This window comes from Vigna angularis, chromosome 1 (genome assembly GCF_016808095.1).
Source record: "Vigna angularis cultivar LongXiaoDou No.4 chromosome 1, ASM1680809v1, whole genome shotgun sequence".
Classification (NCBI taxonomy): Eukaryota; Viridiplantae; Streptophyta; class Magnoliopsida; order Fabales; family Fabaceae; genus Vigna; species Vigna angularis.
In genome coordinates, this window is record NC_068970.1 from 35,642,557 (window position 1) to 35,669,290 (window position 26,734).

At 36.7% G+C, this 26,734-nt stretch overlaps 1 protein-coding gene across 2 annotated transcripts; it reads left to right on the top strand.

Moving 5' to 3' along the window:
- Positions 1-15,615: 15,615 nt before the first annotated feature.
- LOC108347421 (uncharacterized) lies at positions 15,616-25,210 on the top strand. Of its 2 annotated transcripts, XM_052878678.1 has the most exons (11): positions 15,627-15,766; positions 15,932-16,254; positions 16,829-16,906; positions 17,016-17,572; positions 18,515-19,147; positions 19,299-19,453; positions 23,091-23,302; positions 23,405-23,538; positions 23,670-24,001; positions 24,085-24,188; positions 24,692-25,210. In XM_052878678.1, exons 2-11 carry the CDS (start codon positions 15,945-15,947, stop codon positions 24,760-24,762), a joined length of 2,586 nt encoding a protein of 861 aa, XP_052734638.1. In that variant the 5' UTR covers positions 15,627-15,766; positions 15,932-15,944; the 3' UTR covers positions 24,763-25,210. The 2 variants fall into 2 exon arrangements, with proteins under 2 accessions (XP_017442138.1, XP_052734638.1); XM_017586649.2 differs by having other exon boundaries at positions 15,616-16,254.
- The last annotated feature ends 1,524 nt before the right edge of the window (positions 25,211-26,734 follow it).

Sequence of the window (26,734 nt, forward strand, 5' to 3'; positions counted from 1 at the left end):
ATTTTTTATGACTTTTTTCATACTTTACATATTTATTTGAGATATCTTGAATACATAGAAAATTTTGAAATTTTTTATGAGTGTATCTGGTATTATATATTAATTTTTTATAGGTTTAACGAAGTAAAATATTGACGAGAAAATTTTAATTGTTGTTCCTGTGACATCCCAAAAATACAGTCATAACTATAAATTCAGAAAAATCACATTTAATAATAATCTCAAACAGTTTTCCACTAAAATTAAAAACGAACGAATGATCAAGGACGAACGTCCTTGAGTACAGTACAACATTAAGGGACGAGCGTACACAACTGCACGTCCATACAAGAGTTTACAATTTGAGATCGAACGTACAAGAAAATCTGACCGAATGGTTTACACAGGACGAATACCGAACGACCAAATTCAACTTAAACGAAAACCAGAGGTGATCGAACGACCACTCATGCCAACAACTAAAAGCCGAGCGTCTCACTCTTCTGTCTTCACTTCGACTTCTATCAGGTTCTCATCATTCAGCGCCTCATCCAAACGCTCGTCTCCCTCTGCTCACATCCACACGGACGATCATCGCAATGACAAGACGGACGTACAAGAACAAAGGACAACACAAGGAAAACGAAAGGGTAAGCTTATGAAATTTAACTCATGCATCAACATATAAATTCCAGCAAACAGTCTTTTCACACATACATATCAACGTATGCATTCATCACATATCAATATATTTTAACGCACATCCGAAATAAAACTCAACACAACTGTCCGGATTATAAGATTTCCCCGTGTAGCTACGACGATCGCGCACCCGGGTGGTGTGGTAACTGGCATTCTCATCAGCTGCCACCCGAGGTTAGCCCATTCCGTCCAAATTACAATTATGTGACGGTTCCGTCCAAATTACAGTTATGTGACGGGGACCTCCTGCCATTCCCATGCATGACATACCCCTTCTATGTGAAGACGAGTAGTCACGGAATATCAGGATCGAATCGCCTGCTAAGTCTAGCCACGGTCACACTTTACAAATTCTCATGATCATCCCTGGAACTCTCATTCAACATTCATACTTTCATTTCATCTCATATACTGTTCATCATTCACTATTCATCAAACATTCATACTTTCATTTCCTCTCATTTACTGTTCATCATTCACTATTCATCATTCCATAATCATTTTCATCGTTCATAAGAAAATCACCAAAGCCGAACGTTCTGTCCCCAAAGACAGAGGACGAACGTTGTAAGTGAGACCAAAAGGACGCTCATTCGAATCAAAGAACGAACGGTTTAAGTTCAGAAATGTCAAGTCTAACACTGTTCATTGGACGAACGCTATTTAGTGGGAAAAAGAGAACGAGCGCTCAAAATAATACCGAGCACTATTAGGACGAACGCTCATTTCAAAACCGAGCACTATTAGGACGAACGCTCATTTCAATACCGAGCACTATTTGGACGAACGCTCATTCAAGACCGAGCACAATTGGACGAACGCTCTTCTCAAAGCCGAGCACTATTTGGACAAACGCTCAGTCAAAACCGAGCACTATTTGGACGAACGCTCTTCTCAAAGCCGAGCACTATTTGGACGAACGCTCAGTCAAAACCGAGCACTATTTGGACGAACGCTCTTCTCAAAGCCGAGCACTATTTGGACGAACGCTCAGTCAAAACCGAGCACTATTTTGACGAACGCTCTTTCAAAACCGAGCACTATTTGGACGAACGCTCAAGCAAAGAATTTTAGTGTGAGGACGCTCGTCCTCGACCAGGATTCTACCCAGATGACAGAATCCCATTTCCATGATTTTTGCCAACAAAACCGAACGGTCAATGACCGTTCAGTAGCGAACGCATACTATCAGAGGGGAAATTTTTCTCATTTCATACCATATATTTTCCAGTTCATTTTTCATCCAAATCTCATAATTTCATACGTTCATATTAATATCAACTTCCATATTTCATACAGGCCAAACTCATGCAAATTCATATATCTCACTTCACCCAACAATAAGAACGTTCATGTAGTCAAAATCACAACAACGTCATGCATTATATTCATACTGTTAACAACGAACGTTCATGAAATCATTCACATCATTCAGCATATCTCAACATCATGCAGGGAATTAACGGACGTTCACACACACATACATCCAAACAGTTAAATTAAATAAGCTTCCCTTACCTGGAAATGACGAACGTCCACAACCCCAAAGACACGACCTCTCAAAGACTGGTTGTCCTACTGTCAACGCTCGTCGCTCCAACTATGCGAACGAACCCCAAATACCAAAACTCAGACTTACCCCATTCTAAAATAACGAACGCACAACTCAGAAATGAGTTTACGTACGTAGAAGACGAACGTTAAAGATAAAGGAAGGGCTTACCAGGCTTTACTGGCCGAACGTTCTCTCTGAAATCCTGCCTGACGTTCGTCCTTCCACGCTGCCGGAGTATAGAACGGAGGAGGTGAATGGTGGTTCCTTAGAGAGAGAATGTAGAGAGAAGGAGGAGAGAATTTGAGTTTCAGAAATGAAGGAAAGAGGGGTGCGTGCAGAGGGTGGAGAGTATTTCAGAAATTCTCAGATTTGCTTTCCATCCTGCCAGCGCACGTCCCGCACCCACCAGCGCACTTCCGCACCCACCAGCGCACTCCACTACGCCTCAGCAGCCCACAACGGACGGTCGACCACTGCACTGTTGCCACGCGTTTTCCACCATCGCCGACGCACGTTCAGTCTGGCCGACAAACTCTTCCCCACTACCGGACGTCCACTCTGCGATCGCCACGTGTACTCCACTACGCCGGACGCTCGTTCACAGGCTGGCAGTCGGCGCTCCACTGACGCTGCTGACTCACCTGGACGTGCGGCAGCTGTCGTCCGTCAGTGGCTGTCGGGCACTGTTGTCGGCCATGCAGACTGCTGAGGTGGCTCGCTCTCCTGCCGCCACGTGGACGCACGTTTTTTTTTTTTTTTTTTTTTTTTTTTTTAGAGTCCTCACATTCCCCCCAACTACAAAAATTTTCGTCCTCGAAAATTAGGACGGAGGACCGAACAGATGGGGATATAAGTCCTTCATGGCATCTTCCACCTCCCACGTAGAGTCACCCGTCTTCTCGTCCCAGATGACTTTCACCAATCTGGCTGCTTTACCCTCGTAGTGCTTGGTGTTGCTATCTTCAACTCTAACGGGTTGCATCTCCAGCGTTATTCTCATCACTCCATAAAAGATTGCCAAGGTCGATGCACATCTTCCATGATGTGTTGAGTTGCCTCCCACAACTCGTACAACAAACTTATCCGGGCAGTTCCACCGTTCAAAGAGCTTATCGGGGCAACTCTCACCACTCATAAAAAGAGATACTTCTGGCTCAACATACATATCATATTTCTCACACTAAAATCATGACACATTTACACTCACTCCTATAGCAAGAGGTCCTCTCTAATTTGAATAATTCACACTCCCAAAAATGTAGTAAAAAATCGCATACTACTATATATACATATATATATAACCGATACTGTTGAAGACTCCGGTATACATGACCGGAACTGTGGGCACAGTGAGGTTCCTTGGCTATAAAACAAAGTGCTAGCCGCGTTGGGCGACATTTCGAAACGTTAAGATTCTAGAGCGCGTGAGAGAGAGTGAGATCTGAGCACCGAGAGTTCTGAGAGTGAAAACTTTGCGAGATCTGAACGCCTGAGTGCTGGAGATCGGAGAGTCTTCCGGCAAGCCTCAATCTACAAGTTCCTGGGCTTTGCTCCGCCTCGAGTAAGTATTTCCTTTCTCTTATCTCTTCTTTTTCTTTACTTCTCGCTTCTTTTCTTCCCTTTCTTCTTTCTGCTTCCTTTCATGTACTTTTCTTTTTTTTTTCTTTTTCTTTTCTGAGCTTTTATTTCCCGCAATTTTATTCTGCTTTCTTCTTTACTTTCCGTTTTGTTATTTTTACTTCTGCTCCTGCATTTGCTTTCTTCTTCTTCTATTTTCCTTTTATTAACTAAAACTAAGAACACACTGTCTTAACAAAGATAAGGGGTATATCGGCTGGAAACCAGACGTTAATCTCCCTTCGTTTGAAGGTATGGCAGAGACAATCGGGTAGAACAACGCCACGTACCCCATAAAAACAGAAAACTTTAAAAAGAGAAATTTATTTGTATGAACCGGACATGGACAAATTGACATAGATCCGTTTAGGAACCTTTGCGAGGACCGTGAAACAGATCTGAGACTGGACACTAAACAACAATGATTGGCTGGACAAAAGAACCTAAAAGGGAACAAAACAAATAAAGAAAACACTGAATATTTTTGTTCTGTTTTTGCCCTTTTTATTTTATTTTATTATTTCGTTATGCTTTAGAAATACTTTGAGAGGAAGATGAATGAGATGGAGATGGAGAGGTACACCAGTCAGCGGTGGAGACCTACTGATGATCAGGTCAAAATGATGCCCAATATCTTCAGCTACGGGGTCACACATCCCAGCAGAGCCCAAGTTGTCGAGATTGCGTCTCGACTAAGGGCCTTTGGAGAAGTCAGTGAATATAATGTACACTGCTGGTTCAACAATCATGGTAACCGAGTCAGGCGCTGGCAAGCCGACTTAGACCCCACTGGCATCCGATTTTCTCAGCTGCCGCTGTACATGTATGGTAAGAACCCTAATTACCACTATTTTTGGTTTGAATTTTACTCTTCCTTCTCCATTATTGACACAATTTCTTTGTTGGAAGAATATGACTGGGTAATTATGAGGGCGCCGAGGTTGCTGAATTTGTTCCCAGTTCCGATCATCATTGACGACGACAGAGACGTACGACAAATCCCTCCACCCATGCTTCTCACATTCCGAACCAGAGCTCCTTCGACGGAGCTCTCCCTTAGGCCACCACAACCAGCTCGAGAATTTTTTCACTAAATATTATTATTTAATGGTCTGTAATATTAACGATCAGCATTGATCGAACCCTGAACATCTTTTATTTGCTTTTGTTTATTTGCTTATTTGCGTCTTTTATGGACTGTAATATTTATCTGCTTTACTTTTTATGTTTGCCCGTTTAACGTGTGTGGTACCATTTTCACACGAACATTATGGTATCTGGTTATAACTTATGAGGTTTGAAAAATATGTGTAGTCTCCATGGCCTTAAAGGCCTAAATTAATGAATTATATGGTATTTGTCTTATTTCCGAAAATAAGATTTACTTTCTTCGAATATAACTCTCCTCTTTATACTCTTAAGCTAACACATTCTTATAATGTTCCAAATATGAAACAAGAGTGCGTAAAATTATATCCTTCAAGTATCTACACACATTATACCACTAACCGCGTTAGAGAATATAACCAATAAAGCAGCATAATTGAATTTGAGATACCCGAACTCGTATATCACAATTTCTGTTGAATTAATACTACAAAACACACGGCTCCATTACTAACATCCGTCAAGACTTCCTTGTTCGCGATTAGCTCTAAACCCTGCAGGTCGGGAAACACCAACTACTTTTGACCATAGTCAAAAAGAATACGGTTGATAGTCAACCAATCCATTCCCAGCATGACATCCATGCCTTCATGCTTTCGAGTTGTCCTATCCGTCTGGCCGTTCATTCTCCCATATTACACTTACGTTTTAAGTCTCCGTTCCTCCCACAATGAATACCTGACTTTACTCCTAACAACTGGGAACACGTTGATCAAAAGTGTTGTCCCCCACACTCAAAACATTTTACGGTCTCTTTCTGTCTAGACCGACCGACAGTCACCAAAAATTTTGGTTGACACCTACCAGAACAGAAGGTAGTACTGAACGATCATAAGGTGTCCTTCTTAGATTATCATTGTTCCTTAAAGATATGGCTCCTCTTTTTGTCTGTTATTATTGCCCCTTGTGCTGTTCCAATTCCGTCACATTCTTTTCTAATACTTGAGTCCTTTCCACCTCCTGAGGGGGACACCTCTCAGTGAACTTAGCTGGATGATGTTGGCGGAAACACTCTAAACTCAACTCGGTTCATTGATTTCTAGAGGAAATAAACGTTCTGATAATGTCCCTAGTGATTCCTATGATCTCCATCAGCTGTCTTTCGGTAGCTTCAAAGTTTGCCCGTGCGACCTCCAAACTTTGCAATGTGACTGTGTTCAGATATACCAAAGCAGCGTTCTGCTGTTGAAGCGCCTCTATTACTGATTCCAGTAATCTGGTATGGTCCGTCGCCTCACGATCGATAGGTGGAGGAAATGGCCTTGGTGCCATTCGTTCTCTCTGATAAGCAGAGAAAACGATCGTTAGTTAAGTTCAAAGAGTTTAAATTACTCAATAAACGAACGTTGAGCACACAGCAAAACAAGCATGGTGTACTCACAACCTACAATGTCCTTAAAAGAACAAAACTGCTCTGATACCACTAATTTGACATCCCAAAAATACAGTCATAACTATAAATTCAGAAAAATCACATTTAATAATAATCTCAAACAGTTTTCCACTAAAATTAAAAACGAACGAATGATCAAGGACGAACGTCCTTGAGTACAGTACAACATTAAGGGACGAGCGTACACAACTGCACGTCCATACAAGAGTTTACAATTTGAGATCGAACGTACAAGAAAATCTGACCGAATGGTTTACACAGGACGAATACCGAACGACCAAATTCAACTTAAACGAAAACCAGAGGTGATCGAACGACCACTCATGCCAACAACTAAAAGCCGAGCGTCTCACTCTTCTGTCTTCACTTCGACTTCTATCAGGTTCTCATCATTCAGCGCCTCATCCAAACGCTCGTCTCCCTCTGCTCACATCCACACGGACGATCATCGCAATGACAAGACGGACGTACAAGAACAAAGGACAACACAAGGAAAACGAAAGGGTAAGCTTATGAAATTTAACTCATGCATCAACATATAAATTCCAGCAAACAGTCTTTTCACACATACATATCAACGTACGCATTCATCACATATCAATATATTTTAACGCACATCCGAAATAAAACTCAACACAACTGTCCGGATTATAAGATTTCCCCGTGTAGCTACGACGATCGCGCACCCGGGTGGTGTGGTAACTGGCATTCTCATCAGCTGCCACCCGAGGTTAGCCCATTCCGTCCAAATTACAATTATGTGACGGTTCCGTCCAAATTACAGTTATGTGACGGGGACCTCCTGCCATTCCCACGCATGACATACCCCTTCTATGTGAAGACGAGTAGTCACGGAATATCAGGATCGAATCGCCTGCTAAGTCTAGCCACGGTCACACTTTACAAATTCTCATGATCATCCCTGGAACTCTCATTCAACATTCATACTTTCATTTCATCTCATATATTGTTCATCATTCACTATTCATCAAACATTCATACTTTCATTTCCTCTCATTTACTGTTCATCATTCACTATTCATCATTCCATAATCATTTTCATCGTTCATAAGAAAATCACCAAAGCCGAACGTTCTGTCCCCAAAGACAGAGGACGAACGTTGTAAGTGAGACCAAAAGGACGCTCATTCGAATCAAAGAACGAACGGTTTAAGTTCAGAAATGTCAAGTCTAACACTGTTCATTGGACGAACGCTATTTAGTGGGAAAAAGAGAACGAGCGCTCAAAATAATACCGAGCACTATTAGGACGAACGCTCATTTCAAAACCGAGCACTATTAGGACGAACGCTCATTTCAATACCGAGCACTATTTGGACGAACGCTCATTCAAGACCGAGCACAATTGGACGAACGCTCTTCTCAAAGCCGAGCACTATTTGGACAAACGCTCAGTCAAAACCGAGCACTATTTGGACGAACGCTCAGTCAAAACCGAGCACTATTTGGACGAACGCTCTTCTCAAAGCCGAGCACTATTTGGACGAACGCTCAGTCAAAACCGAGCACTATTTTGACGAACGCTCTTTCAAAACCGAGCACTATTTGGACGAACGCTCAAGCAAAGAATTTTAGTGTGAGGACGCTCGTCCTCGACCAGGATTCTACCCAGATGACAGAATCCCATTTCCATGATTTTTGCCAACAAAACCGAACGGTCAATGACCGTTCAGTAGCGAACGCATACTATCAGAGGGGAAATTTTTCTCATTTCATACCATATATTTTCCAGTTCATTTTTCATCCAAATCTCATAATTTCATACGTTCATATTAATATCAACTTCCATATTTCATACAGGCCAAACTCATGCAAATTCATATATCTCACTTCACCCAACAATAAGAACGTTCATGTAGTCAAAATCACAACAACGTCATGCATTATATTCATACTGTTAACAACGAACGTTCATGAAATCATTCACATCATTCAGCATATCTCAACATCATGCAGGGAATTAACGGACGTTCACACACACATACATCCAAACAGTTAAATTAAATAAGCTTCCCTTACCTGGAAATGACGAACGTCCACAACCCCAAAGACACGACCTCTCAAAGACTGGTTGTCCTACTGTCAACGCTCGTCGCTCCAACTATGCGAACGAACCCCAAATACCAAAACTCAGACTTACCCCATTCTAAAATAACGAACGCACAACTCAGAAATGAGTTTGCGTACGTAGAAGACGAACGTTAAAGATAAAGGAAGGGCTTACCAGGCTTTACTGGCCGAACGTTCTCTCTGAAATCCTGCCTGACGTTCGTCCTTCCACGCTGCCGGAGTATAGAACGGAGGAGGTGAATGGTGGTTCCTTAGAGAGAGAATGTAGAGAGAAGGAGGAGAGAATTTGAGTTTCAGAAATGAAGGAAAGAGGGGTGCGTGCAGAGGGTGGAGAGTATTTCAGAAATTCTCAGATTTGCTTTCCATCCTGCCAGCGCACGTCCCGCACCCACCAGCGCACTTCCGCACCCACCAGCGCACTCCACTACGCCTCAGCAGCCCACAACGGACGGTCGACCACTGCACTGTTGCCACGCGTTTTCCACCATCGCCGACGCACGTTCAGTCTGGCCGACAAACTCTTCCCCACTACCGGACGTCCACTCTGCGATCGCCACGTGTACTCCACTACGCCGGACGCTCGTTCACAGGCTGGCAGTCGGCGCTCCACTGACGCTGCTGACTCACCTGGACGTGCGGCAGCTGGCGTCCGTCAGTGGCTGTCGGGCACTGTTGTCGGCCATGCAGACTGCTGAGGTGGCTCGCTCTCCTGCCGCCACGTGGACGCACGTTTTTTTTTTTTTTTTTTTTTTTTTTTTTTTGAGTCCTCACAGTTCCTCTAACATATTTTTATTTAAGATTCATTATAAATTGAAATTATATTAATTGAAGTCGATTTAGAAATAATGAATATCAATTTAACGTTACCATTAACTATAATATTATAACTTCATATATGTTAAAAACCTAAAATAATATATGTTAAAAGTTTATTTTCATATCAGTGGAAAGCAAAAGTGATTGTTGTGCTGCTTTTGGAGTTTGCTGTGGAATCGGAAATGGCCTCGTTTCGTAAGTGGGTATGGCAGTTATATGGATCGCAGCTTTTAGGGTTTCCAAATTCAAAATGTGGTCGTGGTTCGAAAGAGTACTATTCCATCCATCTCCTGTTTCCGGGATAAGAGATTATGTGAAATCCAACGGAATTTACAGTTTTTCTGGAAACAAGCTAAGGTTTGATTTTTTGCATAAAGGTTTGATTTTTTGGTTTGATTTTTCTTTTTAAGACTGAGATGATACAAGAATGCAATAGGTGCGGGTGCAGGTTTAAATCAGAGGTGCACAACTCATAGGTATGTGGATTAGGGCCTGCTTCTACTCGTAGTTAACATGGTAGGGTTGAAGAAAGGATTTTGTGGAGTTGTTATATTCATTGCCGGCATCCTATTTTACTGCCTTAAATTTTGTGGAGTTGTTTGGAGGATATGAAACAGTGAAAACATTGTTTTCAAATGCTGCAATATGTTCAAAAACTTATTCAGGACCATCCGGGAGAGCTTAGGAATGTTACAGAGGACGTCCATTGTGAGTTGAGATATGGTTTTTATACCTTTTAGTGACTCGTCATGATGAAACTATTGTTGTCTTTTGTTTCGTTATGATTTTATAGTACAATCACATGTTTTGCAGGAAAGTTGTAACAGCAAATGGGAAAAAAAATCAAATATGATCTTACAATATCATGCATAGGAATACTGATTTGGATTTATGCCTTGACTCTTGAAGCGGAAAAGAAGAAGAAGGAAAAGGATAAGAAGGAAAAGGATAAGAAGGGTAAGATGTAGGTTTCTTAACCTTTTAATGTTATTCTTCATCGCAACCTGTTCCTGATTAAGGGCTTTGTGTTGTTTTCTGAATTTTCTGAAAGTTGGTGTTTCTGTTTCATTACATAGGAATTTCTTTAAAGATGATGTCAATTATAATATTACAGGTCAAATACGTTTTTAGTCTTTAAATTTTGGATGTGAAATTAAAATTTACTTTATTGAAATTTATTTTGTTTCAAATTTTCATATATTTTAGTTTTTAAATTTTAAGAATGAACAAATATAATTTTTTTAACAATATACTGTATTGATATTTAAATTAAAATTTATCAAAATAATGTATACAATTCAAAAGTCATCTTTAAATGATATATGAACTATATTTATTTATTTCAAAAATTTAAAATCACACTGGTTTAAAATTTAAAACATAAACAATCTAAAAACATATTTAATCTTATTTTTTATATATGATTTAAGTTGTATTCACAGATGATAAAATTCTAAGGTTGTACTCAAATAAAAATTAAGATATAAAACTAACTGATATTAGTGTACGCCCAATTAACTAAAAGTGAGAAAGAATAAAAAAACGATGTTAAAATTCAATATATTAAACTCTAATAATATGAAATTCCAACAAATTTTTTTAGATACTGATAAATCAAAATACATATTCAATATATCACTGTTTTTTATTTGATGACTTATCACAGCACCACCAATTATTAACGACGTGGAGTTATTTTTTTTTCTGCTGTAACACAGTTACTTTTTTTATTTACGATGATAAATTACTTTCCTTCTGATTAACCATAATGTAGATTATATTTACATGCGTAACACCGTTTTATAAAGGCTGAAATTCGATTTTCAAAATACCGAATTGTCTTTTTTTTATGATTGCTTTTTACGAAAATATGTCAAAACTGAATTTTAATTTTGTTTTTCATATATTTTTATCACCAGATACATCAGAATTTGATTATTATTATTTATTATTATTATTATCATTATTATTTTAATTATTTATTATTATTATTATTTGTGTAACATTCCATTTTAATTGTATAAACTACTGAAATAAAATGCTACATAGTTAAAACTTAAAAAAGATTTCTAGAGGAAAAGATTATACGCTTGAAGAACGAACCTATCTATACTTTATCTTTCTCCCCACGCTGAAATGACTAAAGAGATATCTCTTCCCTAACGCCCCACCAAAGTAATCATCACAAATGACAAACATACACAATGGCAGACATCACAAAAGCAATGGTAAGCTAGATACAAGACAAGTCATATAACATTTATAACATAGCATACATGAATAATTTATATAATATACATCAACCCAAACATCTTAACATGCAAGGACCTAGATTGCTATCTGGATATTGTATGAAATGTCGAGTTATAGATGTTCCTGCACCTATGGAACAACTGTACTACCCCAAGCTACCACACGAGGTTGATCATTTAAATGTCTTTGCCAACTAGAGATAGGCCCCAAGCTAGGACCTCCTGCTATTCTCACGACATGACTCATTATTCTTTAATTGGACATGAATGATCATTGGAATGTCAGGATAAACACCAACTTAACTCTGACCATCTATACTAACAATACTTGAAAACCACCACCTAGAAGTTCCTCCTTGGAACTCATTTACATAACTTTCCATTCAATAAAAATACATACACATACAACTTTATGTATCATAACATAACCCACATGAAACCATTTTACTTTATCAATAACATGCTCATCATCTTCATCATATCATACATAATGATATAGACATAATCTTATTTCCATTTAAACATAAGTTCTTCACATTTCCATAGATCATACAACAAATCAGTATATCCTTTAAAACCATACACAGCAAATTTTGCTCGCCCAGCTAGAGTCAAAACATCAAACTACTTAAGTTAAGTGAGTTGGCTCGCCCAACTAGCCAATTCTGCTTGCCTAGTTGTACTCCATAATTCTGCAAAAATTAACACTTTTAGACCACCCATAACCTTTTTTAACCACTTTTACCAACTTCTAACACTCCTAAATTGGATTATAAACTATTTTAGACTTAAACAAAAGTGTATAACCTATCTTAAATATATTAATACATATTAAATTCTAATTAATATAACAATAGTAATAGTAATAATACAAATAATAATAATAATAAAAATAATTCAAATAATAATAAGAATAATAATAAACATAATATAGTTAGAAAAATATAATTCTCCTCTCAATTTAAAATATTATTCCTTAAATTTGTTATGTTAATTTTTTATTTTTAAAAACTAATTGTCTTGTTTACAAGAAATAAATTTATCTTGTTTAACACTCAAATTTATTATTCAGCTTAATCTTACTTTGATACACGAATTGGGTAGTGTTTTTTTGTGTCATCGTTTTGTTTTTGTCTGTTAAGTTAGCCAATTCTTCTTTCTTTGACCGAATTGTGACTTAATAGTAGTTCTTTTTATGTTAAAGATAAACTTTAAAAGGTTTTTTTAGAGTTTCTCGCCATTTACTCTATTTTCTTTTGTTCATTTTAATTAATCTATATAACTTGAATGATTGATTATATCGCATGACTTGTAATTTTCTAAGGTGTGATTATAAAACATTGTAATTTTTATTTAGTACATGGTATGACTCAAAATTGCTTAAGAAAAAAGCATCAAGTGAGAATCAGAGTTAGTACTTGAAAAATTTTCAAGTGAAACTCTTAATAACCGGAATGGGGTATTTGTAAGGGATGGTAGCCCTATTGATGTATATGGGTTCATTGACCCCTTTATGACTCATGAAATAAATAAATTTGATGATATCCAAACATACATCACCAACTGTTTTGCAATAGGGAAAGAGATATATTTTCTCCCTTATATACTTGGGTAAGTGAAGTTTGCTAACTTTAAAGTTTCATTTATTAATTTTGGTATATGACAATTAAGTTATTACCAATTTCATGCGTCATTGGCAGCTACTTGTGATCTCCATACCAGAGAACACTATTGTTTGGTTTTGTTCATTATTGCACAAGTCTCTTCCCAACCCTCTTAGACATGTAATAGATTGGTAAGAACCTCAATGTTTCAACTTTCTTTGTCATATAAATGTATGCTAAAGCAATTTTTTTTAATAGTTCCCTTGCAACACATATGATGTTATCTGGGAGAGCTACTGCTACAGCTTAAGGTTTGGTATTTTAGTCCATACTTTGTTACATTATGTTCTATTCCAATGATGTTACTTAACATTTTATAATTATGACGATATATTGTAGTGTAATAGACAAACGGGGTCATATGAATGTGGTTACTACGTCATGTTTTGGATGATGACCATTATTCGTGCACATTACACCAGTGGATAACAAAGGATAATATTTAGGTTTGAATTTTATTTTCTATATAGTTTAGATTTCATATACACTAATTGAAATCATTGTGTTTTATGCAAAAATTCAATATGACTGCTCCAATTCCAGAGAAATCACTTAAACTCGTGAGGAAAGCATTGACTAAATATGTAATTCAATTATATAATAGTATGTAGTAGATTTTAGGATATAGTAAGTTCTAAGTTTATGCTTCTGAGTTGTTTTATGCTTTTGTACATTATTATTAATTTAACTTTGTACATTGGATTGATTTATGCTTCGAAGTTGTTTTATGATTACATTTGATTGATTTATGCTTCTAAGAAGTTGATTTATAATTACATTGAATGTATTTAAGTTTTAATATAATTTTTATTCAAAATATATGCTTCTGAATTTTTCTGGACGGTTCTGGCTGTGAAATTATATGCAGGTCTGTTTCTGCAGTTGGGAATGTTGCAGAAACAAACATGTTCTTTAAAAAAAACAGGGGAATATGTCTCGGTTGTGACCATAACCGAAGCAGAAAACCCCTATAGCATCGGTTTAAGCCACAACCGAGACGTAAAGACTGGCAGAAGTATCAAAAAAATAAAAAAAAAGACCCTACTACCTCAGTTATAGCTCAAACCGAGGTAGTAGAGGCGGCCATACGGCCTCAGTTCATACTGAATCGAGGCATAAATGCCTGCGAAAAAAATAAAAAAAATCAAATAACATACTGTTTTGGTTAGGTTCGAACCGAGACAAAATCGTACCATTTTATGCCTTGATTCTGAACCGAGATAAAAAAGTTACCTCTTTTTGCCTCGCCTGAAAATGTCTCAGACTAGTGACATTAGTTCTAAAAAGAAAATCTAAATAAAGTTCTTACTACCTTTTGAATAACTTTTCTCAATTAGTTTTTCTTATATGTTTTAGGGGTCTAATAGTTTTATAGACTTAGTTCACAATATTTTGTTAGTCGGATAAGACTCAAGAAAGGAAGAGACAAATTAGTTCCCTTTCCTCCCTTTAAGCTTTCACTCTATTAGCTTCAAGATATTACTAAAACATTGAAATGAGTATCAAATGATATGCCACAAAACTAATGGAACGATCTTATCACTCAAGCTCAATGACGAAGGTTAGAAGTTGCGGGTAGCTTTCATCCCTCAATTATTTATATATAAATTAGTTATAAATATTTTTTTAATTTTTGTATATTTTATGTATTTGACAATCCAAAATTTGTATATATCTATTGGTACTTCATAATATTTTCAAAAGATTCAACACTGCTCAAGCTATGTATATTTTTCACTAAGTTATATATGTTTTTCTTAAGTGACATTACCATTGCTCAAACAACCTTGTCTCATTGGTTAGATGTTATTTGATTCACTTTTGTTTAATTAAAATATATGTTAGAAAAATATGTTTGATATGCAACTAAAAGTATTATATTTAATTTATGTTTTCAATATTTTTAAAACTACAGATATTATTCGGATCCTACAAAATCCTAAAGCATTTTCTCATTTTGCGGGAGAATAATTACAAAACATATCATTATGTCAAAAATTTACCCTCTATGCATTTCTTCGTCATTCCTTTACTAATTACCGATTAATCAGTAAAAAAACATTTTTTTCTCATTAGTTTAGTTGGACTAAAATTATTAAAAGACATTAAAGACTTTTTATAATATTATTGATACGAGTGAAACTGGATTCAATTTTCTGAAAATATCTTAGTTCTGAAGTCTTTAGCAAGGAAAATAATAATTAATAGAGTTTTGAACAGAAAACTATCTCACTAAAATCACAATAAGAACAAGAAAAACAGAAAAAGAAAAACACAGTAATTTTCCTTAAATCGTAATTAAAGTCTAAGCTGACGTAATTACCCCCAAGTGAGGAGGATTAGACAGGTAGAGTATGGCATGATCTAAACGATGCGTTTGAGGGGGTGGTTTATTAAGAATGAAATTGTGTTGCGGCAGGGTGGAAGAGGAGTGTAGCATAAACAGAAACGGAAACAGATCGAGATTGCAGTTGGCACTACTCAGAGAGCTCTAATTCTCTCTCTCTCTCTGTTGGATCCTTCATCAGAGGTACCAATTCTCCTTTTCTTCGATCCTTCAATTCCTTCTTCACTCACTCATTCCCTTACTCCATTCTCACTACCATCACTGATTCACTGAACCAACCAACCACCACCCTCATTCACTTTCTCAAATTCACCAATCACCCCTAAACCCTCGGATTCCGATTTCCAGACAAACTCACACGATGAATTTCCTGATGCGTACCACCACGCACGTCTACTCCGATAGGGAAAAGCCTTCGTCCACCACAGCCCCAAGTCCCACGAAGACTCCGACTCCGACTCCGACTCCGTCGACTCCAGAGCCCCGCGCAGACAGCGTGTCGTCTTTGGAGAGTCTCATAGCCGAGGACCCCTATCTCCAAGTCGGCCGCTTCGACGGAGAGGTCGATGGCGAAAACGGTGCTCTCCGTTTCACTTCCAAAAACGACGCCTCCGTTTTGGCTAAGCACTTGGATGTTTCTGAAGAGGAAGGATGGATCACTATTCCTTACAGTATGTCTTTCAATGCTCCTACAAACTCCTCTTTTTTTCTTCCTTACTTAAGCCAGAGTTTGATTCATTATTTTAATGAAACAGGAAATTAGAGTGAGATCAAGGAGTGTGTTTGAGTTCTACTCAAAGAGTGAGATCAAGGAGAATGTAGTGTAGAACTTAACTGATTAAGTCTTGTTTGGATAAATTTTTAAGCGAAGAAAACTACAAGTAAAATGTGTTGAATTTTCCAACATGTTAAAATCAACTTTGTATTTCGACTTTTATAGAAATTCCCTCGTTTAGCTTATCCAAAGTTATTTATCATTTATGCATTAGCTAGACTAAATTATGAAAATATTTGTTTAGACATACTTCCTTCTGCATTGATCATCACTTTGTTATTAACGTAGTGGCAACTCAGATTTGGACATGAGTGAAATTCGACCCAACATGGTTTTTGTTAGCACTCGGTTTAAAGTGTTAGGAGGACATGTTTTTTTTTTTGTCTATGATAATTGATTATGTTATGGGTAGGATTGTTCTGCTTATGTGATGAAATGTGGTTCGTCTGATTTTGAATTTGTTTTTATAGAGGAACTTCCTGAAGATTGGAATCATGTGTCAGATATGCAGTTCTTTCGCTCCCTAGATCGTTCCTTTCTCTTTCCGGGTAAGATTCTTTACTTCTTTGGTACATGAATCAGAGTGTTTAAATGCCTGATTTGGTCTGCCAGTTGACATGGGAAGCTGATAGGATCTAATTGATGTTTTGAATTCAGGTGAACAAGTTCAGATTATAGCATGCCTGTCTGCTTGTAAGCAGGACATGGAGATTATTACTCCATTTAAAGTTGCCGCTGTGATGAGTAAAAGTGGCATGTCTCACAGTCATGACAAAGAAAATGGAAATATTGAAAACAGAGATGACTTAGTGTCTAGAGAAGAGCAACTGAACCCTACTAGAGAAGAGCAGAAAGACCTGGAACATGTGAACACGAATCACCAGGGGGATGCTTATGCTGGTGAATCCCTTTTAAGGATGGAGGTTCACAAAAGACAAACTGCATTGTTGCTACAGAAATTTGAGAATTCTCATTTCTTTGCCAGGATTGCTGAGGCTGATGAGCCGCTTTGGTCTAAACGAGGCTCTTCAGAAAAGTCCAACTCCATTGAACTAAATGGGCAAAGGATCTCATCATTTCATATTAAAGAGACTGCAAAAAAGGCATCTTCTATTAGTGCAGTTATTGATAGAGCAAATTTTGATGCAACTATTTCCAGTGGAGTGGCAAGAAATTCAGTCAAGCGTTGTGCGCTACCAAATGGAGATATAGTGGTACGTGTCATAAAATTTCAGTGGTTATAAATATGATTATTCATTCTTTTTATCTAAAATTTGTTTATGGATCATAAAGTTTGACATTCAGAAGAGTGCTACATTTCAGTTCAATTTGGGGTTTGAGCCTTATATAGTCTTTTGATTGCTTCAATTTTCATTTCCCTTGCATGCAACAAAGACAATGTATTTGGCATCTAATTCATTTGTTCATGTTGTTTGTAAACTCACGTAACATCATTTTTTAAAATGTATTAAATCTTACCGCATTTGGACGATGTCGAGCTATGAGTTTATGGGTACCATCCAATTCATTTTATTTTGTTTGTGTTGATAAGGATTTGGGTATTATAGTTTGCTTAAGTCTCACATCTAGTGTGCATGCCTGGCAGAGTGTTTCAGAGGGACTTGGTTCTCCGCCACACCCCCTTCCCCCTAACAACTTGCTTTTGGGGGAGGGTTTCTTGAGTGCTTGATTGCTTATCATTTGTAAAAATCATTTAGTAAAAGTGTATAAAATCTTACTGCATGTTGATAGTATTGTGCTGAATTGGTTGAATGATCTGCTATGATTCTTCTCTTAACTGCTTTTTTTATTTCTATGGGGTATTTGGAGACAAATATTTCCTTGTGTAAGTTACTTGGGCTGTTGCGGAGTATATTGATCTGTGTAATTATCATCATTATTTAGATTTCTGAAACATATCTTCTGTGATGTAGAGGTATTGTTTCACTCTTTCATTAGCTACTACCGGCTAAAACCTTTGTTTCTCATCTTCATTTTACTTAAGCATGTTTAATTTCAGATATATTGTAGTGGCATTTGCCTTGCCTGTATAGTACCTCATCTTTATGAAAATTTATCCTCCTTAAGTATGCCTGGCCATTCTCTTTTACCCAGCTTACTGATCTGATTCCATTTTCCTGTTTGGAAGGATCCAGGTTATTTTACAGGTGAATGTTGGTGTTGACTTTCTTAAAGACCCTTGTATAGAAATTCTCCAATATGAAAAGTATCAGGAGAACATATTGTCTTCTGAGAACCAGGACAATTCTGTTCACACACATCAGGATCCGTGTGGAGCTCTATTGAAATGGATACTTCCTTTAGATAACTCTCTCCCCCCTGCTTCCCACCCGTTATCTCCTCAGTTTTCTTCAAGTTCAGGAATTAGTAGCGCCTCTCAGAGGTCCACTATTTCATCATCATCTGGCTCTCAATTATTTTCCTTTGGTGGCCATTTTAGAAGTCAGTCCATGTCAGCAATACCCCAGAATATAACTCCACCAACAGCTCCTTTAAAAGCAGCTAGTTCTAAGCCAAACTTTGAAATTGAAGACTGGGATCAATTCTCATCTCAGAAAATTTTGAAGAAAAAAAGTGGAGCTGAAGAACTTTTATCTTTTAGAGGTGTCTCATTGGAGCGAGAAAGGTTTTCAGTTTGCTGTGGATTAGAAGGTATCTACACTCCTGGAAGAAGGTGGAGAAGGAAATTTGAAATAATACAACCTGTAGAGATTCATTCCTTTGCAGCTGACTGCAATTCAGAGGATCTTCTGTGTGTTCGGATAAAGGTTTGAACTATAATGTCATTGAATCAAATTATCTGGCATATTTGCCCGTATTTTTGTTGAATATTACTCCCTCATTCTTTTTTGGGGGCATTTATACTATGGACTATTTTCAGCTTCTGTTTTTATTGACATTTCATAAGTTGTTCTCCAGAATGTTGCTCCTGCACATGTTCCAGAAATTGTGATATTTATAGATGCCATAACAATAGTTTTCGAAGAGGCTACAAAAAGTGGACCACCATCATCACTGCCAATTGCGTGTATTGAAGCTGGAAATGACCATTCTTTACCAAATTTAGCCCTCAGGTTTTTCTTAAGTTTCTTACTTTTCTGTATTGTTACTTATCTGTTAACATGCTGTATACAACCAGATTCAGTTGCATATTTTTATTTCAGGTGGCATAAGTCATCAATGAGCATGTGAAAGTCGTCTAAATTGCCTCTAGTTGTAGCCTATTTAGAGATTGTCTTAATTGCAATCTGGAATGGTGGTAGTTTAGTCCCACATCAGCTAGTAATATGATTAAAATAAAGTATATATATAAGAGAAATAGAAAACTTGTTTTGCAAGTCAATAATTTTGCAGGATTGAGTTATACCTTAGATACAACTCTTAAGATGGAATCAAAATATTTCCTATATCCATTGTTCAGCCACTTTCATTTTTGCCTTGCTTTGGCTGGAAGTCTTGGACGTAAGGTACAGTGTTGGAAAGTTACCTTCATCACATCATTCCTAGCCAGTTTTAGTTTCAACCTCTTTGGAAGTTGCCTTATTGCAACCTCAAGGGTTGTGATTTAGTCTCACATTAGCTACTGGTATTGCTGAAATATTTAACATATAAAAATGTTGTGTTAATCTCACCTTAGAAGTCAGTTTTTGTGGGATTCAGTTTAAACCTTGAATCCAATTGTCCATAATCAGTAAATAAAGAGTACAATATCCATTTAGATTCCTCTAAGATATTTTATTATTTACAGTTTTGTTGTTTAATCTATAATCTATAACTATATTTAAAGGGGATATGATGTTTTAGTGTACACATTTTGTATATCCTATTTTATCCCTATAATTACCCCAGTGATTATTTGTTACCCAAAAAATCTTATTTTTTTATTTAGTAATTACTCTCTCATGCTCTACTTTGCCAATAACTACACTTTCTAAATGTACCACACACTATTGTTTAACTACATTATCGCTCCTTTTATTTTCATTTATTTTTAATAAAATACAGAGAAGCCAGACGTGCCACTTTTTCCTTAGTATCATGAATGTTTCTTATTGATGTGGAAAAGGCCTTAAACTTTCTTAATCCTATGAAGGTTTAGGAGTGGGAGGAGAATCTTGCTTTTGAAGAGCAGAAATGCAAAATTTCATAGTAACCTGAGTTTTATTTAAAAGATCTTAATCTGTAGAAACTCGTGCTAAATGTGCCCCTGGTTATTAATTTACATTACATATGGTTGTGCTGAGTGACCCAATCCAACCTGCTAAAGAGCAGGGCCGTGGGGAGATGTTATTTCAAAAGGCCGTACTTGTGTGTGGGGGTTCAATATGCAATTGAGAACACTGATGTTAATGGTGATTATTAGAAAGTGAGTTTATGCCTAACTCATCCCCACAAAACCGGCTTGTAAGGTGAGGTTTGCACCTCACTTATATATTATAAATTGGCATTATCTCTAGTCGATGTGGGACTTCCAACACACCCCCTTCACGTCGAGGTATAGACATCTCGTGCGTGATAGTAGAAATTGGGTGGTCCGATAACGGCCCGATTGCGGGTGGAATAGAAGAATAGAATGTCCACTTAGAACTCGCTAGGATAGGCTCTAACCATGGCTCTGATACCATATTAGAAAGTGAGTTTATGCCTAACTCATCCCCACAAAACCGGCTTGTAAGGTGAGGTTTGCACCTCACTTATATATTATAAATTGGCCTTATCTCTAGTCGATGTGGGACTTCCAACATGTTAGATATATTATATCTTTTATCTTTTAGTTAGTTTGTTATTATTTCTCATTTGTATTTTGGGCTTAGCCCATATTTCTTCTATTATAAATAGAGAACCCTATGTGTGTATTTAACACAAGGGAGATCAATCTAATATATAGTTTTTCACTATATTCAACATGGTATCAGAGCAGGTTCTCTGATCCTCTTCTAGTGATCTCTGCTGTCTGCCGGCGGCCGGCCGCCATGGCCGCCGGCAGCCCCTACAGTTTCAGTCGGCAGTCCATTTTCTCTTCTTCTCAGCTGCTGATGCCGTTCCAGCACCGTTTTCCGTTGTACAGGCACCGTTTGCCGCTGTCTGGCGCTGTTTGCCGTTGTCCCGTGCCGTTTGCCGCTGTCCCGTGCCGTTTGCCGCTGTCCCGCGCCGTTTGCCGCTGTCCAGGCGCCGTATGCTTCCAACAACTGTAGGCCCCCATCACCTCGTCAGTTAGTGATGGCAGTCCCTATAGTTTTGTCGCTTCCAGCCACTACAGGCCCCATCAGTCAGTGATGGCAATTTAGTCCCTACAGTTTTATAGCAGTCAACCGCCGCTGCAGTCGCTACCGCCTCAGACAGACGCAACTGCGTCAGTTCTTCTTGGGTTAGAGTTTAGCCCAATCTTCTTGTGATACACTGCTAAGTATCACACTTGGGAGTTGTCCAGCAAAGAATTTTGGACCTCCAACGTATCTTTGGATCTTTGATGTCTTTGTTTCAGCATTGTAGCTTAATATTTTGTTTTGTTTTAGTGGTCCAGCAATTGTGATATTCCACATTTCCGCCGTTCACACGGAAGGGGAGTACGTTTCCAAGACACTGCAAGTCAAGTCACATATATATGGGTGTAGTCCCTGCAGTTTTGTAGATTTCAGCTACTACTGTTGATCCCGTCACCCATCCATCATTGATGAGAATTTAGTGTAGTCCCTGCAGTTTTGTAGCTCTTAGCTTTCAGCTACCACTGTTGATCCCGTCACTCATCCATCATTGATTGGGAATCAATCCTTGCAGATTGTCATTGTCCACCACTGCTTTCCTTCATCCACTTTTGAAGTTGAAGTTTCACAAGCTGCTGTTAGTTCATCTATGTTTGCCTCACACTCTTGAAGACAAATCATCTAGTTTAACACTGAGTTCATCTATTCCAAGCTTAGTTCATACAATTTGTATGCTCCAGCTTGAGGGGGAGTGTTAGATATATTATATCTTTTATCTTTTAGTTAGTTTGTTATTATTTCTCATTTGTATTTTGGGCTTAGCCCATATTTCTTCTATTATAAATAGAGAACCCTATGTGTGTATTTAACACAAGGGAGATCAATCTAATATATAGTTTTTCACTATATTCAACAGTGATGAAAAGGCCTTAAATTTTCTTCAGTACCATATTGGCTTTGGAAAGAAAGTAGAATCTTGCTTTTGGCAGTATGGTGAAAGTAAGGGTGACATATCTGTGACCTTTGAATTTTATTAAAAAGTGTAATAGCAATTCTGCAATATATCTATTTATTATTTTGATACTAATGTGTATGCCACTACTATAGTTGAATTTATTATTTCATATTTGACCAACTGAATGGTGAAGTGGAGGACATGGAAATAATATGTTAGAAAGTAAAAGAGCTATGAGGAGGATAATATTGGGAAATCTTTTAATGTTTATGCGTAGAATACAGTTCCCTTCCCTCGTGGAGATTTGGGGGAACTGTTTTTTTAACTTTTGGACAAGGAAACGATTGGATCCTGCCAATTCATTACCGTTGCTTCCCCTCTTCTGACATATATGAGTTTGTATCTTGTTGAGTATAAATCAATCTGATTAACTGTTAAAGAATAAAAGAAGGTGCTTAACAGAAAATATGGTTAGAGAAATTCAGAATTTGTTATATCCTTTATGTAGTTAACTCCGATCATCACCATCTAACTAGAAGTTTCTGATTATAGGAGAGGTGAAGAGCATTCTTTCATCCTTAAACCTGCAACTTCTATGTGGAAAAATGTTAAGACACAAGAAGAAGGCTCTCAGTTTCCAAAGTTGCAATCTCCAAATTCGGAATCAAAATCAAGTCTTTCCTCCAAGAGTCCTGATAGAACAAAGATCGTGTCAACTGACAATCAGTATGCCATTATGGTGTCATGTCGATGCAATTATACAAGTAAGTTTTTTTGCCCTCTCGTTTTGTTGGTGTACTACTATTATCTAATATTTTCTGAGTTGTTAATTGGTTGTTTTCCCCTTGTTTTAATGCTTAACGTAGCATCAAGATTATTCTTTAAGCAAGCAACCAGTTGGCGACCTCGAACATCAAGGGATATTATAATATCTGTTGCATCCGAGATTTCAGGAGAGTCTCCTGGACCATATGAAAGAAATTCTCAACTTCCTGTGCAGGTCAATATATGTTTTAACTATTGACTGTCTTTGAGTTTGGACTTGCATTTGGAGCTCGTATTTAGTTTGTTTTGAATATTTATCCTACTAAAATTACAGTTTGATTAGCTTCCTAGTTTCTCTTTTATCAGGTTTTAACTCTTCAAGCTTCGAATTTGACATCTGAAGATCTAACGTTGACAGTTCTCGCTCCAGCCTCATTCACTTCACCCCCTTCAGTTGTCTCTCTGAGTTCACCCACTAGTCCAAATAGTCCTTTTATTGGTTTCACAGAGTTTTTAGGAAGGATAAATGTTGAAAGACATGTCGGTACCACTCAGGGGGGGAGCTTTACTTCTCCTTTAAAAGAAAACGACAAACAAGATGATGTCAGACCTCAGTCAGTTTCAATGAATGATGATGTCATCCCCAGTTCTGGCCTAAGTTGTACACATCTTTGGCTGCACAGTAGAGTTCCACTTGGGTAATATGTCGGCTCTCATTTTTATTTATGACTTTGTTAAAGCTAACACTAATTAATATAAAACCGTGTATTGGCTACTTCAGATGTATCCCATCTCAGTCAACAGCCACCATTAAGCTTGAACTGCTTCCGTTGACAGATGGCATAATTACACTTGACTCTTTGCAAATTGATGTCATGGAAAAAGGTACAGATCACGAGACTTTCCCTTCTTAATCCTTCACTCAGAACAAGAATTACCATGTATTAGATTTATGAGAAGATGAACTGCCTAAAAGTCTGCTAATTCTCTAACTGTCATGATTGTTTTGAAGAACCACTCAATATCATAACAAAAAACTTTAACTTAGGCCAAACAATTTTAGTCATTCATTTTATAAGATTTTGTTTTGGCATCCCCTAGGTATGATATTTTTGTGCCAGACGCTCATTTGGGTCCTTTTTGTAAGTTGCTTGTTCTGGTTGGGACTAGTCATTAATTTCTTGGTTTTCTCGATGATCATGTTAGGTATTTATTGATGCAAAGATATGTTCTACAAGTATATGTTATGAAGTTTGGTTGATTTTGTGCATTGTTTCATTCTTCATGAGAAAAAGTTTCCCTGTTCTCCATATAGTGTTAATAGAGATGCAAAATGCAAATTATGATATTGCTCAGGTTCTTACGTGTTTACATTATGGTCTGAACAGGTGTTACGTACATCCCTGAGCGGTCTCTAAAGATAAATGCAACATCCAGCATTTCCAAGGGGATTAGTTAAGATGGACTCCGGCTGGTTGCATATTTCATTATTCATGTTATCCAGTGCAGTGGAAGCAAATATGGACAATTTGTTTGCCTGGATTTAGAATTATTCTTCCAACATACTCTCAGTGGCACGAAGGTAACTTCCTTTCGTTATCGTAGCATTGTGATGGAGTTAGCGTGTTAATTTGTCCAGAAATAGCGGTTCACTTTGTATTGTAAAAACCACGAGCTTAAAATAGATTGTTACATACCCCTTTCAGGGGAAGATTGTAATCTTTATAGATAGATCGATTTTTTTGTGAAGATGTACTTATCTCTGACTCTTCGGACTGAAAGCATTCATGGCTGTAGGCAGCTGCAATTCAGTGCGTTTCAGTTTATCATCACTGGAAGCCTTGTATTCATGACTTTACCTTTTTTATTTTTTTATTTTTATATTATTTTTGACAAATTATTACACATGGTTTGATGTGATTGCATCTAAATCGTGTCAAGTGGCCTTTGAAATTGCGTTGCGTATTTATAGGGAATGTTTTAACATTATTTCCTGGACTACCAAATATGTTTTTTTGTGGATAACCTCTAGCACTTCTTTCTCTTTGTTGCGGGACATAGACAAAAAATCTTGTCTCTCAGGATGTGAACCATAACTAAGAGTTCCTTCCATGCTAATGAATCTTTTTCTAACTTGTAATTTATTTCAAGGTATGCTGTAATCTATAATTTATTAAATGACGAGGAGTGTTAGCAGTAGTCTTTTAATACCCTTTAGGTTTATAAATTAGGAAGTGAGATTTGAATATTTTTAAGTAAGCTAAAGTCGATGATGAACATTTTTAAATGCAAAGGGCATGTATAATTTGTAAACGGTTGAGCAAGCAAGGATAGTGGATAGAGTGTTGTGAATGTACATTTTGAAATGAATAAGCAAGGTTATCATACTCGGTTTTTGACCAATGAATTACGGCACCTTTTAATGTAATGCATGACTAAGTAATGTTATATACACTTTATCATCCCCTACGTCCACTCTCTAATAAACCTAAATTTCCCTACCCAATGTCAAAATATAAACTGGTCTTTAAATTTTATTTTACGTTTTCAGATTTTAATTTGAAATGTATGTTTAAAATATTAATTTAAACTATTAATTGATTATATAAAATAATTACATAAAATTATAATTATTGATTAAATAAAATCATTTTATTTTTAATTAATAAGATTATGGAAGAAAATATAAATTATATATTGTTAGCATTATTCAAATATTTGGTTAACTAATAGATATTACTGTTGCTAATAATTTATGAATTTAAAAAAATTAACAAATTAAATTTTATTAATATTCACAATTAGTCTTACTAATTAAATTTTATTCGTATGTTATTAAATTTAAACTTTAGCGTAATAATTTAAAATATTCATAATAGTTCAATATAAGTTCAAATTGAATGTTATTAACAAAATTGATTTTGATTAAAATATTATATTGTTATTATTATTATTATTATTATTATTATTAGTATCATTATTAATTATTGATTTAAAATATTAAAGTAAATTTATTTTTATTATAAAATTATATGTATAAATTATTATTACAAGTATAGTTTTAGTTATATTAATAGAAGTAAGTTTAGTAATTTACTACGAAAGTGAAAGAAGTTTTCCTTAATAATTAAAAGATGGATGTAAAAAGCAAAAATGAAGAGAAAATAGATTATAAAGTAGTAGATTGACACACGTTGAACCATACATACATTAAAATGAAACTGAAATACCCTTATTATACCTGAAAGCATCATGGTGTAATACTTAAAATTTCTCTTATAGTTGTAAAAGTTGTCGTTGTGATGTGCTGACCGTTTGGCTACATCATCATCAATTTTTGACATGGAAATGGAAATTTGAAATGGAGATGAACATGGTTTGAATAGAACTAGAACATGTAACAAAATTCTTTCAAATTATACACACAATTC